Source organism: Myotis brandtii, unplaced genomic scaffold, assembly GCF_000412655.1.
Source record: "Myotis brandtii unplaced genomic scaffold, ASM41265v1 scaffold1170, whole genome shotgun sequence".
In the NCBI taxonomy this organism is placed as follows: Eukaryota; Metazoa; Chordata; class Mammalia; order Chiroptera; family Vespertilionidae; genus Myotis; species Myotis brandtii.
This window is the reverse complement of record NW_005354050.1, coordinates 505,629-522,430: the sequence shown is the minus strand read 5'-3', so window position 1 is coordinate 522,430 and position 16,802 is coordinate 505,629. Positions and strand designations below refer to the sequence as shown.

Below are 16,802 nucleotides of genomic sequence, written 5' to 3'. Positions count from 1 at the left end.
GGGGCGACCAGGCTGGCAGAGGGGGGCAGTTGGGGGCGACCAGGCCAGTAGGGGGGGCCAGTTAGGGGCAACCAGGCAGGCAGGCAGGCAGGCAGGTGAGCAATTAGGAGCCAGTGGTCCAGGATTGTGAGAAGGGATGTATGACCAAGGGGTCCTGGATTGGAAAGGGTGCAGGCTGACCTGAGGGGACCCCTACCCTACCCCCCCCCCATACACGAATTTCGTGCACCGGGCCTTTAGTTATAATATAAAATGATGAGTGGTTTGGCTCAGTGGATAGAGTATCGGCCTGTGGACTGAAGGGTCCTGGGTTTGATTCCAGTCAAGGGCACATGCCCAGGTTGTGGGCTCGATCCCCAGTATCGGGGCGTGCAGGAGGCAGCCGATCAATGATTCTCATTTATTGATGTTTCTATCTCTTTCTTCCTCTACCTTCCTCTCTGAAATCAATAAAAATATATTAAAAAAAAAAGATGAGTGCTGTAATAGGGTATATAGGGAGCTCAAAGAACAAATATGTAATAATAAAAATAATTGGTAATATTTATTAAGTAGTCAGTGTTACTCAGTAACACATTTTCTTTTATGTAAGGAATCTTATGATATAAAGCACCTAAAACTCAGTAAGAAAAGTTGTTGTAAACGTGCAGATCAACAGTGCCCCAGAAGTACACCCTTGCATTTGTCAGTTTACCGCTGGCGTCTCAGGATAGGCAGTGAGAAGGAGACTAAGTGATGAGGCTGGAAGGAGGGAGCACAGTGGACAAAAGGAGCTCCTGTCTTTTGGAATTTGCTTTGTTTGTGAGAGGGGAATGGGGCCTTACTCACTGCTGTGGGTATTTTATCATCAGCAGGAGCCTATTCTCAAAAAACCTTTATTTTTCACACTGGTAAACCTTGGTGGAAAGTTCAGTGTGTTTTTCTTGTATCCATGCTTAAGAACAACAAGGCTCTATTGGAGCCAAATACCTAAGAGAAAATTTTCTGTGTCAGATCACTGTGGGTTGGCGTCTCTCTTTTTTTCTTCCTCCACTGCTACCTTTTCTCCCCCTCTCACTTTCTCAAGCTATCTAAAGAAGCTTTAAAAGAAAGTATTAGTTATATTACTTGTATTTACTAGGTAAGAATTTGGGACTACCGAAGTGGTCTCTTCTTGAGTGTCAGTAAAATTTGACTTTTCTTACATATGACATGTATCAACCAGCCTCTTCTTTCTAACGGGGACCATATGAGAAAAGCTTGTATTAATCTTATGCTTAATGGCTTGATGCTGAAAAGCTTGACTCTCCCCTTCTTTCCCCCAGTTGATACCCTACAACAGGGTTGGGGAACTTCCGCCCCACGGGCCGTATGAGGCTCGCGGAATCATTTGGTCTGGCCCTGCCAAGGCATTAGTTAATTAAATGTTTGACCAAATATAGCAGGCTGATTTTTAAGTTGATTATTTTGTATGGCCCTCGAATGATGTTATAAATATCCAAATGGCCCTAGCAGAATAAGGGTGCCTCACCCCTCCTCTACAGGATGCCTGTGGGTAGACCAGATTCTTTCTTGGTTTGTCTAAAACTGGAAACTGTGCTCTAAGTTCCTACTGAAGTAGCACAGATAGATCCCTTTCGGTGAAGACATGGGTATCAAAACACCCATTCCAGAGCAGAGCTGTGGCACACTTGGTACAGACCGCACTGGCAGCCTATCTAAGGGGAATACAAAGTGATGCTCCAAAATCAATATTTTGGAATATTGATTAAGAGCCTTTAACATATTACAAAAACTCAAACTAGCTGGCTTAAACAGTATGAAAGATTTACTCTTGTAATAACAAGAAGTTTCGCCTAATTCTGGTAAGGCAGTTTAAGGGTTGGAAAATTTAGCCACTCACTGTCATATTTTATTCTGCCACTCAGTGAGTTGGCTCAGCTCCCCTCAGGATGGCAAGTTGGTTGCTGCAGTTCTAAACTTTATATAGAGTCAACACATTCTGGGAGTAAGGAAGGATTATTTCTGTGTGTCTCTATCAACAAGGAAAGCCTTTCTCAGAGGACCTCAACAACATCTAATTTCCTCTTATATCTCAATCACTGGCAAGAAAAGGAAACTTGGCAAAGTTTAAACATTGGTTCCCTCTGGCCCATTTTACATGGTAATGTGAAACAATATTGGGGTTCTGTTAGAAAGGAAGAAGACAGGTGAAGCATAAGTTTTTGGTATACCAAGTGGTTAATGTATTTTCCAAGCATCAGAAATTTGAGCGCCCGTGAATAAGGAGTTACAACTCGAAAGTTGGCTTTGGACAGTACTGAGCATAAGGGTGCTCAAAAAGTGTGGTAGGCGCTTGATGTAGAAATACCCTATTTCAAATTTTTTCCACACTAACATCTCTAAAACATCTTATGTTTAATGGTACCTTATTATTACTATCAGTAACAGCCAGTTGTGTGAAAACCTGTTGACACCTTCTAGTGAGATCAAGAAAGGTCCAGTACTCAAATTTCTTAGAGTAGATGAAACATCACTAGTTTGCTTTAATTATTACTGCTTAATGCAGTGGGTAGGTAGACTTTGCAGTATATGGGGCAAGGCATAGCAGATAGCTTGAGGCCTGTTGCTGGATAGAGGCTAGTCTCATTTCAAAAAAATGAAAATATTTGAAAGAGTTTGCTCTCTCTCAGTTACTGATGGTAATAAGTTGTACAGGACCTTTTGACCTAGTAGTCCAGCTATTAAATGCTAGAGGTCAAGAGACTAATTTTAATTTGTCTTTCTCGTTATATTTACAAAGCTAGGGCACTTCCACATCTTAAGACTTGATAAGAGACCAGTAGTAGTTTTTTCATGCAGTATTTCTTGGAAAAATGTATGTTTTCCTGAATCCTGAGAAAAATGATTCAAATAAAAAAATGGAAAAGTTACTCTAATTCTCCTGTTAGAATTCATCTTAACAATCAATACAGAAACATGACTGGTTTGAAGGAATCCAATTACAGCAAACTGAAAATGTTGATACCTGGAATCAAAGGTTAAGATAAACAGGAGCACCTTGGAAAGAAGTGATCACAAGCAAATCAGTTCTGGTTAATATAGCTTTGTCATTTTATAAGTGTGCATGGCTCTGTCAGCTGCTGTGTAAATATTCATGGGTTTATACTATACAGGAATCTCATGAGTAGTGTTATAAGAAATAGGTGTTTGGGAAACAAAATAATTGTTTTAATTGGCATTTTCCACCTATGATTCTATATGCAGTACTATAAACCTTGCTAAAAGTTCTAAACGTTACATTATTTGAATACTATCCAGGAATATTCACTGTAGCCTACAGTTCTTAGAAGTACTACAAATTAAACAGTTTTTTAAATGAAGAGTTTGAAAAATGTTGTAATGTTGTACGTATTTAAAGAATAAGTTATGTTTTTGGGAAATCCAGAGAATTTCAGTTGGTGCATCCTGAAGGTTAGTATCTGTCAGGAATTCTGAAACACCAGTTCCAAGAGGTAAAATTTGTGCCTAAATTTCAAGAACTGGGTTTTATTGTTTTCAGAACAGTTCCAGGAAAGGCCACAAGGTGGTGGTGGTGCTGCTTCATGGAAGTGGTGGTTTGGTCTCTAAACAGTCACTGTTCACTTTCTAGAGCAAGAAGTAATTTTTTCTCTCCTTTTCTTTGCTAAAGAGATTTCAGCCCAGCCAGTGTAGCTCAGTGATTGAGTGTTGTTGACCTATGAACCAGGAGGTCACGGTTGGATTCTGGGTCAGGGCACATGCTGGGGTTACGGACTTCATCCTCATGGGGGAGCACACAGGTGTCGGCTGATCGATGATTCTCTCTCATCATCGATGTTTCTCTCTCTTCCACTCTCTGAAATCAATAAAAACATTTTAAAAAATAAATCAATAAAGACATACTTTAAAAACGAGATTTCAGAGATATCCATACATTGCCTGTGTCTTCTAAATAGTTAAGGGGAGAAATAATCTTATAATAATAAAAGCATAATATGCTAATTAGACCTGCCTTCGAGCCAGGGCTGTGAGAGGGAAGCCCGTGTAGGCAGCCAGGGTGAAGGAATGCCTACTCTTGCCCGGATTTTGTGGATTTTGTGCATCGGGCCTCTAGTACTACATAAACTCTTCTTGAAAACAGAAGGGGAAGAGTTCACCAGTGAAGCCATCTGTAGCTACAGTTTTCTTTGTTGGAAGGTGGTTTTTTGTTGATGTTTTTGGTTGTTCGCTTTTTACTGCAAATTGTATTTCTTTAGTAGTTAAAATACCCATTCAAGTTACCTATATTTTTATCTGAATGAACTTTGGTAGTTTGTGTCTGAATCAAAGAATTTGTCCTTCCCATCCATGTTCTTGATTTCATGAGCATTAAATTGTTTCTATTCGCTTATTGTCCTTTTAATGTCTGTAGGATCTGTAGTGATGTCCCCTCTTCTATTCCTGATACTGGATTTTGTTTGCTATTTTTAAAGTCTCTTTAGAAGCTTTTTCTATTATTTTTCTGATAATTTTATTTCTGTTATTTTTCTCCCTTTGGGTTTATGTGTTCCCTTTTCTAGTTTCTTAAAGTGGGTACTTTGATCATTAATTTGAGACCTTTTTCTCTTTTCTAATAAAAGCCGTTAATGCTGTAACTTTCCCTTTAAACACTGCTATAGCCACATTCCAGAGCTATTGGTAGTTATATTTTAATTTTCCTTCTATTCAGAATGTTTTTCATTAATCCTGGGAAATTCACAGCCACTTTCTCCTAATATATTATCCCTCTCCTTTGTTACTTTTGCTATCTCTGTGGCAATATGTTTGAAACATTCCCTTTTATCCCCTTGTTTCTTAAACCTCTGTTTTATAATTTTCATCTCATTTTTCTTTGGTGTATGGGTAATTTCCTCAGTTCTATCTTTAAGCTTGCAACCTGTTTTTCAACTTTTTAAATTCATCTTTTGCCAAACCGGTTTGGCTCAGTGGATAGAGCGTCGGCCTGCGGACTGAAAGGTCCCAGGTTCGATTCCGGTCAAGGGCCTGTACCTTGGTTGCGGGCACATCCCCAGTGGGAGGTGTGCAGGAGGCAGCTGGTCGATGTTTCTGACTCTCTATCCCTCTCCCTTCCTCTCTGTAAAAAAAAAAAATCAATAAAAATATATTAAAAAATCTCTCTAAATTCATCTATTAATATTTTAATTTTGAAATGACTATATCTTTCATTTCTAGAAGTACTTAGTAATTTAAAAAGTATCCTTTTGTTTTCCACATTAGTCTTTTACAAGTTATTTCATGATAGTGAAATATTCATGGTATTGTTCTGTCTGTATATCTGCTTGACTCTTCAGGTGGATTGTAATGTTGTAATCCACATTGTTTGTTTGTGTTGTAAATTTTGATTGGAACACAACTTTTTGAGACTCCCAACCCTACCCTTCAAGAATTCTTTATTTTCTTTTTTCTATGATAATTTTGTACCTGGATTGTGGAAGCGTTCCTCCAGAGAGGTTTTTAACAAGTTTCAAGAGTGTTCATGAGCATTTTTATATCTACTTTGAAGTTCTTTGTTAGATAATTTCAACATCTCTGTCATCTCAGCATTGATGTTTGTTGATTATCTTTTTCTGGTTCTTCATTTGCTGAGGTAATTTTGGATTGTATCCTGGACATTTTTAATATGATTTTATGAGACTCTGAGTCTTGTTTAAATCTGCCAATTTGGTGGTACTTCAAATTCTGGTCTACACCAATATGCTTGTTTCTATTTACTTTTCAGAGTCCTTAAATAGCGGCTTCATGCATTCTGTCCACATTTATAGTTCCATTCAGTGGGAAAGACTGGATGGGATGTGCTTACTCCCTTTACCTAGAGCCTTCCCTTCAAAGGATTTTGCATTTGCTTTGTTAAAATAACCCTAGCCGCTGGCCAATTTTTATGTTAATTTCCTGATCTTTGAACCTTAACTTTAAATCCCAAACCTAAGTTGTTTAAGTACACAGGCTTTAGTTTGAATTCTTATATGAACTGAGCCTAGCAAAAACAGACAAAATTCCCTGCTGTCTTTCTATGCCAGTAGGCAGAGTTTTAGTCCAAAGATTTTTCCCCCCCTATCCCCAAGGGAGTGTGAAAGACCCTCACGTTACACCCTCTGGACAACTGTGGTGCTGGACCCACTGGTCTCCCTTCTCCTGCTCCTTTTGGCAGCTGTGGCTTTTTCACTTCTTTCTTTTAAATGTGGCTCTTAGTTAAAATATTTTAAGGTTACTTTTTTTCCACCATTTATAAGGGTGTGTAGCAGATATATTTTCATATTTTCTTGATCACTATCTTCTTGTAATAGAAATACTTTCTATAGACTTTTTCTCTTAAAAATCAGCTTAAGTACACAAATACAAAATTGGAGGCCCAAATGGGATAGTAACTCATTTATTGCTAGAATTACTGGAATTTTTTTAAACATGCATATGCAGATAAATGTGTATTTTGTTTACGTAACATGTTTATATGTTTTAGGCTAGAAACAATTATATGTATGTCCAGTCGGGATTGAGAGTTACTGTTATCTCGTATGATTCTAGAAAATACAGTGTGATTTCAGAAAAAAAATTCTCAGTATAATGAAATTAATACTGGTTTCAAATTCAGGTACTGTGGAAAGGGTAATTTTAATCTTTGAGGACAAAAATAAGACCACTGCTCTAATAATTAGAACTGAGGTTTGTGTGGTTGGTTTTCCTTGTTTTGTGTGGTGTCTTATATTGTCTTGGCATTCAATGTAAAATTCAGTGGGAATCACAGTTTAGTTGTAAGATTTCCTCTGCCTTTCACTTGAAGTGGCTGCTTGTCAGAGACATGTTCTTCCCTTCTTTCCTGGCAGGAATGAGTAGCGACAGTGATGTGGAATGTGACACCGAGAATGAGGAGCAGGAAGAGCACACCAGCCTGGGCGGATTCAACGACGCTTTCACAGCACAGCCCCCAGATGAAGGTGCAGAGCCTGGTGTCACTTCACGGAGATGAATAGAGCCAATTCTGCTGCTGCTGCTGCTGATTTGCTTCTGTTTCTACTTCTGCTTCTCTTTCTGTTTTAATTATTGTCATTTATGAGACAATACTAATATATATGGGGTAAACTAAATGGTGAGAACTGAAGAAAATTAGTAGGTAATATTTGGCTGGTCAGACACCTAATGGGGTGCTACTTATTGAGTAAAGCAGGGGTCGGGAACCTGCTCCAGTATAGCCTGTGGTCCTTTAAGAATAGCTTTTCTGTTGTAAAGTTATAAAACGGAGTCCATTTGTGGCCTGTGGTACCTACGTACTAGTATTTACTCTCTGCCCATTTGTAGTAGATGTTTGCCAGCCCCTAGGGAGGTTTCAGATGTTTGACTTTTTTCTTTTTAGAAATATTTATAGTCTAGAACTTTTTCTGATTTTTCTAGAAATATATGCAGATAATGGAATCATAAGTTATTATTTCCTCTTCCTCCCAAAAATGTCTTAGGAAAAAAACTCACTGAGAGAAACCCATTGTTAATATTTTTGGTTTGTTTGAGGTATTAAACATAATGTTTTGTGTATATACGCATGTATGTATTGCAAAATGATTGCCACAGTAAGTTTAGTTAACATCTATCACCCACTGTTAATTTTATCCAGAGACCTTAATGATCAATCTGAGCATTCAGAAGAATTCCTGGGATGAGAATGTTGCCAGGCTTATGCTAATTATCAGCTTTATATTTTACGTATTTCCCTCATGTTCTATCTAGTGTCTAATAGAGAGCCACGCATTTGATGATTTTTAAGTATTAAAACACTTTTAGTAGTTTTTTCTCTTTCCAAAAGAAGCAGCCAACTTTTGGCAAGTTTTTGAATGCTGGTATGTGTTTGTCGTGATATTTGTGCAATTTAATTGGCTTTACAATACATTTTATGTTTATACAGTCTTCAGAGTGTACATCACCATTTCCTGTTCCTTCTTCAGCTGCCCCCACAGTGTCCCTGGAGGACAAAGTGAGGCAGTGCCTTTCATTTTCTAACTATGGATATCTATTGCACCTTTCTTTTCTCCTTTATTTCTCCTTGTGTTTGCTTGCACCTGACTCAGGTCACAAATTCCCTAAAGACAGCTTTGTTCACAACCCAGCAAGTCTTCATTGCTTAAATACCATACTTGGTAAGATCATTTAAAGACATGCAAAAAAATACTGGTCATTAGAAAATGTAATCTGTTTTTCTTTTCTTTTTTATCTTAGATACGCATTCCAGTTTTCCTGATGGTGAACAAATAGGCCTTGAAGATCTCAGCTTCAATACTGAAGACAACAGTGGAAGGTAATTTTTAAACCAAGAGAACTGACTTGCAAGCTATCTTGACCCTGAAATATGCTGTAGTTGGTGCTCAAATTGTCATCTGTCAGATCTTGTCTAATTTTTTTTCATCATATCTACCTGAAATGATAATTATGAAACTTTAGAAAGTAGCACAATTCTAGTAGAAGACTTTAGTACACAGGAAAAAAAGTGTGGGAAGAATTCTGTGTGATGTAGTAAATAAACATGTAGTCCTTAATTAATTTAGTAAAGTAGTATATTCTTAAAGAGCAGTTTGTCGACTACAATAGAAGGGCAAGTAACTGCCGAAAAATGTCCCCAGAGACGTGCATGCGCTCAGTGATGCTCGCCACCGGTGCTGTCCTGTTTTTGGCTAGATGCTCAGTTGTGTTTAAGTGACTGGCTTTTGGGTTTTAATCAGTGTATAGTTTCATTAGTGCCTGTAGATTAGTGAACAGAAAAATTACTTATGTGTAGATTCTGTCCCGTAGATACTTTATTATGTGAATGACTGAAGTAACACTACACTAACTAAAGTTAACTTATTTATCTTTTCGTGTGTTTTTTCAAGTGCAGGCACACTGATCAATGGCTCATAATCTTTCTATTGTGTGACTTTTACAAGTGTATTTTTACTAGTAAATAAGTTAATGTGGATTGGTTATATTCCTGGTTACATGAACGTGTATAAGATCATTTAAAGTATCTCATTTTTTCTGCCTCTAAAGTACAAGTATTTAATGTCCTCTTTTTCTCCTTTATTTCATTAGTTGGACATTGATTTCAGTGTCAGGGACATTTAAAGAAATACAAATTGCAGGTTTACATGAAACTGTGGTATAGGTTTCTTTCATACTTGCAATGAGCCCAAAGTAGTTGCCAAACTTTTGCCATTGTGCTCCTGCATTTGTGTTTGAGCTGCTAGACTGTTGGTGAAAATTACACTGAAAGTTGACTGAGACTATTGAAAAAGCATGAATATATATATGTGAGAGGCATCTCATCTGCTTATATTTTACTTAATACTCACTTTTCCATGTCTAATGTGTTGCCGGTTGCTATGATTCATGGTTTGCTTTTGTTCAAAACAGTTTGCTCTTTTTGTTAATAAAATGAACTTGAGAAAATATTATGCCTCTGCAATTTATTAGAAGTGGGACAGGAAGCCTCCTTTTTTTCCCTATTTATATTGCCTGCATATTATAGAGGCTGTTGAGCTCTGTAGACTGTTAGTTAGTAAATGCATGGGAAGTTAGGAGACTTATTTATAATGTCCTTAATATATATGGTTACCTTTTCTCTTTAAAAGTTAATTGAAAATATTTAAGAACTATCATCTTAGGAAAAGTAAAAATTTAGCACTTGTTTACTAACATGTTAATTGGCATGCTGTTGCATAATTATTACGTAGTTTGTCATGCAGTAATCTAACATTTTCTATTAGAAATGTGCTCATGGTCATTACATTTTGATGAGATCATATTTTTAATCCAGCTTTTTCTTATCTCTAACTACATTGTAATAGATGAAAATATAATGTAAGAATTTTGCACCTTTAGTGTTGAGAGCAAACCATTGTGAAAAATGAGGTTTTTTTTAAAAATAAATCCATAAACGTAAGTGATTGACACTTTGAATCTCTCACTGTTGCCTAGCCATTTCTTGACCTATATAGTTTTGATATAGAACTGAGTGCTTTTCCATATGTCTTTGTAATTCTATTTATTTTCAAAATATGTGAAACTGCATGTGTTTAAGAAATAAGAGAAGCCTGGGAATAGACTCTTCACTTAGGGAAATTTACTTGTAAGAGCTTCTTAGCATGAGTGATTTAGCCTTGCGATTTTCTTGGGTCATTAATCTATATACAGTAGTATCCCCTTATCCACAGTTTTGTGCTCCATGATTTCAGTTACCTATGATCCAAAAATATTAAATGGAAAATTCCAGATAGAAACATACATTTTAAATTGTGCGCTGTTTTGTAGCGTGATAAAATCTGGTGCCATCCTGCTTTGTGTTGCACCAGCAAGAATTGAGCCCATAGGAAGACTTAAGCAAGGGGTACCCGGAAATGAGTGGCATCAAGTAGATTCAGGAATAGGTTTGGACTGAAAAATAGAAGAATTACTGGAGAGTATTAATATAATTATTGTATTTTATTGTTGTTAATCTCTTAATCTGCCTAATTTATAAATGAAACTTTAGCATAGATATGTACATATAGGAACATAGTTTGTAATCATACTAGAGGCCCGGTGCACAAAATTCCTGCACGGGTGTAGTCCCTAGGCCTGGCCTGCGATCGAAGTGCGAGCATCTGGCATGGAAGGGCAAGTCCCAGCTGACCTCTGGGCCATGGGCAGCACCTGGGCTCCCGTGCGCTCCCCTCCACCTGAGTCACAGTACCCAAGTCCCCACACGGAGATGTGGTGAGCACAGCTGGACGCCACGGGCCAGGGTGCAGCGTGGGCCTCTGGGCTGCCCAGTGGCGCCACATGGAAGCTGGGCGGGCAGCATGCTCTCTCAGCCTCACAGACCAGCTCCTGCATGAACCGGCCCCTGCGGTCCTGGCAGCTGCGGCCCAGCTCACCTGGAAGATGTGGCGCGAGTGCCGGGTGGGCTCCTCACGGGCGCCCAGCACCTGAGTGCAGTGGGAGGTGGCATGCGAGCCCTGGCGTCCAGGGGGAGTGAGAGCAAGCTCGGGCAGACATCCCGCATTCTCACCACACCTCTGTCCCCATCACCCCCGCCCCCAGGTAGCTGGCGAGAGGTCACAGCTCGACACTGACGCCTGCCATGTTCCGTGCCGTCCCCTGGTGGTCAGCACACGTAATAGCGAGCGGTTGAACTTCCGGTCTCTTGGTCGAACCACCACCAGAGGGGACAATTTGCATATTAGGCTTTTATTATATAGGAAGTGTTCTTAAATTTTGCTCTTATTTTTCATGACCTTGAGGTTTTTTAAATCATTGAATTCCCCAAATTTCATAGTGATACTTAGATCACAGTACACTTGGATCTCAAGTATTTTTTTTTTTTTTTGGCTTTTCTTATCCTCTCAGGTTACTATGTATAAAAACAGTCAGGAGTGCTGCCCTTATTTTAGATGAATGGAGAATTAGTTGAGACCCTTTTAAATTGGTGGAGTTTGAGTTCACTATGTCAGCAAGACTATTTTTGGTTATTAATGGCTATAGGAAAATTAGAAGGTATTACTTGTTATACTTGCACAAAAATTTTGTAGGGGAAATTATTTGAACTTAATTGGTATATTATCTTATGTGTTCAAGGAACCCAACGCATTTATAGCATATTCTGACTCCATGTTTAACAATAAAATCTATCCCTTCAAAAAAACTAAGCTTCTAAAGAAATGATATTAACTACCCTCCTAGTAAAATAAATCTCCATTTTTGCAATTAAAGTTGACAACAGTTTCACCAAAAAAGAAAAACAAATTTGTAAGTACCTAAAGCAGGGATGGGGAACATCCGGCCCACAGGCCATATAAGGCCTGTGAAATCATTTGGTCTGACCCTGCCAAGGCATTAGGGGTGAGTTGACCAAATATAGCAGGCTAATTTTTAAGTTGATAATTTTGTATGGCTCACGAATGATGCTGTAAATATTCAAATGGCCCTTGGCAGAAACAAGGTTCCCCACCCCTGAACTAAAAGATGCGCTCAGTCCAGCAGGGCCTCAGATAACATCATTTTGTTCGATGGCATAGGGACTAACATAGGAACTCGACTCTTCAGTATATGGTTAGCCTGTGGTAAAATTTGTTTCGTTTTGTTTTTTTTAATATATTTTATTGATTTATTTTTTTTTTACAGAGAGGAAGGGAGAGGGATAGAGAGCCAGAAACATCCAGGAGAGAGAAACATTGATCAGCTGCCTTCTGCACACCCCCTTCTGGGGATGTGCCCGCAACCAAGGTACATGCCCTTGACCGGAATCGAACCTGGGACCCCTGAGTCCACAGGCTGATGCTCCATCCACTGAGCCAAACCAGTTAGGGCAAATTTGTTTCGTTTTATGTTGTTTTGCTTAACGTTGCAGAACCTACTGACGATGTTAAATAAAAACGTATTGTACTCAAAAGCATTCTCCTATGATGAAGAAAATCATGCCTGTTTTGTTGGGTTCCATCTCACCTCAACTAATGTTTGTGAATTATGAAATAGCAAGAAATATGCAGAATATATATACACATTCACACAATCCATTGAGGAAAATGTCTGGGATCCAATTAGCAAGTTTCTACCTAGCATTCTTTCAAGGGGGAGACAAACAACTATCTTTGGGCCAAGTCCCTACCACTGTCTGTTTTTGTAAATAAAGTTTATTGGACCAAAGCCACATCCATTCATCTACAGATTGTCAATAGCTGCTTTTCCCTACAAAGACAGAGTTGAGTGGCTGCTAACAAAACCTGATTCCCAGAGTCTAAAATATTTACTTTCACCTCTTTAAGAGATAGTTTGCTGACTTCTGTTCTGTCATTAGAATTTATGGGAGTATCACTTTTTCTCAATATAGAGAAGATAGGAGAATGCTTAAGTTTAAGAAAGCATGATTTTTAAGTCAAAAAAGATTGAACATTTAATTAGTTATTTGTGCTTAGTTTTCTGGATACAGGATGATGGATAGGCAGCTGCTATCCCATCATTCTAGAATCATAAACCTACAGATCAAAAAATTTCTTCAAAGATGAAGTACCTGTTAGCTTTTAGTAGTGGGATCTTTGGAAAATGTGATTCCTTCCCTTGTTTCTAGCCGTGTTACATACTAAGTCTGCATCCAAGTCCCCAGTGGTGCCAGGCACCCTCATGCTTTCCCTCTTCGATGTGGTATGCCTGTTTTGGCTGTGCTAAAGTTTAGATAGCAATGAGGGAAGATACCAGTTCTTTTCCCCTCTCCCCATTGGTTGTCCTTGTTCTGGTCTGCAAAAGATCTGGTGCAAATGAGATCTCTTCCATTTTCCCAGGTATAGCTGTCATCACCCACAATCGATATAAGGAACCAATTTCTAATCCGTTGCTCCACTCTGTACCATTACAGAGTCCCCACCTTTAAAAAAAAAGGTTCCCTCTTTTGCTGAAGAACATAATTTGTCGTAGTCTTTGCTTCCACCATCACCTTGCTCAGTATTTAATATTTTTATCTTTTCGTTCCTAGAAAATGTCTCCTTAATACTTTCTCTTAGGCCTAAAGATACGGTGGTAACGTTTGCATTTTGCACAAGCATATCATTTCTGTACAGCTTGGACCAACTGTGTCATTGAACCCTGAAGTAACCTTTGAGGTAGATAAGTTGTGCGTCGGACCATTTTGGCAGAGAAATAGGTTCAGGGAAGTTCTGTGGTTCTCTGAAGGTTCAACACCATTGGCAAGAATGGAAGGAATTGCTAGTCTAGCACTTCCAATTTACCATACTTGAACCAAACCCACCATTTTAAAACCTCATGATTAAAGACCTAAAGATTGTGACTTTTTAAAACATTTTTAGATGACTTTAGATTTACAAGAGACATGCAAAAATCTTGAGTTCCTGTATGCCTATTACCCAGCTTCTCCTTTTGTTAACATCTTACATAACCACAGAATAGTGAACAAAACAAAGAAATCAGTCGTTTATAATTCTGTTAACTAAACTACAGAATTTATTCAGATTTCTCCAGTTAATTTCACTAACACACTTTTTTCTGTTCCAGGATCCAGACCAGGATGCCACAATGCAATTAGTTGTCATGTCTCCTTCCGTCTGTGACAGTTCCTCAGTCTCTTCTTGTTTTTCATGACCTTGACATTGTTGAAGACAACCAATTATAGTTGACCCTTGAAAAACATGGGTTTGAACTTCATAGGTCCACTTACATGCATGTTTTTTCCCCAATAAGTATATAGTTGGCCCTCTGTGTCTCTGGGTTTTACACCTGCTTATTCAGCCAAGCAAGGATCAAAAACAGTATGCTGACTGTATGCATTGTTCTTCGACATTTTCTATAAGGGACTTGAGCATCCATGGGTTTTGGTGACTGCTGGAACCAATCCCCCACAGATACCCAGGGATGACTAAAGTTTTGGGGGAGTCAGAAGTTTTGACTGTGTGGGAGGTCACTGCTCCTAACCACTGTCTTGTTCAAGGGTCAACTGTATTTTATAGAATGTTTCTCTATTTGGATTCGTCTGATATTTTCTCATTTTCAGTTGAGCTTGTGTGTTATTGGGAAGGCTACCACAGAAGTGATATACCCTTCCAAGTGCGTCGGATCAGGGACTGTTTGGTGCAGATGCTTATTATTGGTGATGTTAATCTTACTTGGTTATGGTGGTGTCTGTCATAATTCCCCCCGTTAATATTTTTCCCTTTGTAATTACTAAATATTTGGGGCAAATACTTTTCAGACTGTGCAAATATTTCTGTTCTTAACAGCTAATTTTAGCATCCAGTAGTGGATCTTGCCTATGGCAGTTATTACTGCAGTATTCTAATGGTGGTTTGTTATTTCTTCTACATTTATTATTAGAATTCTTAAGGAAAAGTCCCTTCTCCATTTTTCCCCCCAGCTACTTATTTACACGAGTTTTGACTCATGGATATTTATTCTTTGAATTGTGTTCCAGTACTGTCATTATTTTGCAGTTCAGTTTGTTCCAGTTTTGGCTATTTGAAGCTCTTTCAGGTTGGCTCCTGTATCCTTTTGATATGTTCCCTGTGTCTCCTTCCTTCCCTCTCTCCCTGTCCTCCCTCTTCTTCCTTCCTTCCCTCCCTGCCCCCACAGGATCCTGGTCTGGATCCTGCTCCAGGCTCAACCATGCCCCCTTTTTTGGACAATCGTATTTAGAAACAAAGATTTGTTGACCTATACTCTTAAGAGAAACAAATTCACCAACTGCAGTACAGTGCTTTTATACAGATTTTAGCCTTTGAGTGTGATGTCAAAACACTTTTTCCAAAGTTACTTAGATATTATGACTCAGAGTTACACTAGTTTCTTTTTTCCTAGTCTCTCCAGTGTGATTATGTGGCTCATTTTAATATTGTTAGATTCATCTGTTAATCCGCATTCTGTCTTCCCCCACACATCCTGGTTGGTTTTTTAATTTACATATATTAAATTGCCTTTGTGATATACAGTTCTGTGGCTTTTGACAAATACAGTCATGTATCTGCTACTGTACAGAACAGCTCAATACCCCCAAATTCCCTTGTGTTGGCTCTTTATAGGTAAAATCCCCCACCACCCAGCCCCTGGTAATTCTGTCCTTTTAGTTTTCTCTTTTCCAGACTCATAGAATTATTGTAGCCTTTCACTTAGCATTCTCATCCATCTTCTCTAAATTGGCACTTCATTCCTTTTTATTGCCAAGTAATATTTCACTGTATAAATGTTTATTCATTTAACCGTTGAAGGACATTTGGGTTATTTCCAGTCTTGGGGTGATTATGAACTTTATAAACATTTTGTATAGGTTTTTGTGTGAACATTGATTTCCATAAGGTAATATATGCCTTGGAGTGGGATTGCTGGGTGTGTAATAGAGAATTTGGTTGGCTTTTGTCCCTGGTTCTTGGGATATAGCCTCTTAGTGCTTAGAATTTTCTGAGTGATAGGAGTGTGGTTCCTGATAGTTTATGCTAAAGAGATGACTCAGGATGTGGCTGCCATGCCGAAAGACTAACCTTGTGATTAGAGGATCGGGGCTAAGAGTCACATGATATGAGCCTGAATAGTTCGTCCTTATTTCCAGTGAGTCAGTCATGGCTACTGAGTGAAACCCAGTAAGAACTCTGCACACTGAAGCTCTGAATGTGCTTCCCTGCTTGGCAATACTCTGTATTGTCATGTGTTGATGGTTCGGGAGGGTAACATGCCCTGATCACAAGGGAGCTTCACATTGGGACTCTCCTACACTTCACCCTATGCAGTGGTTCTCAACCTTCCTAATGCCGTGACCCTTTAATACAGTTCCTCATGTTGTGGTGACCCCCAACCATAAAATTATTTTCGTTGCTACTTCATAACTGTAATTTTGCTACTGTTATGAATCGTAATATAAATATCTGATATGCAGGATGTATTTTCATTGTTTGTGACCCACAGGTTGAGAACCACTGCCTATTGTGTCTCTCCTTTTCCCTGGTTCTGATTTGTATCCTTATAAAACTGGAATTGTAAGCAATGTATTTTCCTGAGTTCTGAGAGCTGCTCAAGCCAATTATCAAACCTAATGGGCACTGGTGGGAACTCCCAAATTTGTAGCCAACTGGTGGCCTGGGACTTCCAAACCTGGCATCTGAAGTAAGAGCAGTCTCGTGGAGGACTTTGCCTTTAACCTGTGAAGTTGGTGACAGAAGTCATTTCACTGGGTCATGTGATTTTATAAGAAACTGCCAAACTTTTCCAAAAGTAGCACTGCCATTTTGCATGCCCAACAGCAACATAATGAGGGTACCAGTATCATCCCACAA

General features: G+C 38.8%; 1 protein-coding gene across 3 annotated transcripts in view; it reads left to right on the top strand.

Moving 5' to 3' along the window:
• The window catches only part of TRIM37 (tripartite motif containing 37), an 88,548-nt gene that overhangs the window by 68,128 nt on the left and 3,618 nt on the right, over positions 1-16,802 (top strand). For 2 of the 3 annotated variants that reach the window (XM_005858376.2, XM_014529931.1), the window contains 2 exons: positions 6,861-6,971; positions 8,242-9,449. In XM_005858376.2, the coding sequence (XP_005858438.1) occupies positions 6,861-6,971; positions 8,242-8,324 (194 nt within the window). In that variant the 3' untranslated portion in view covers positions 8,325-9,449. Of the gene's footprint in view, positions 1-6,860; positions 6,972-8,241; positions 9,450-16,802 lie in introns of those variants that run through there. The other variant, XM_014529935.1, reaches the window with a different exon arrangement.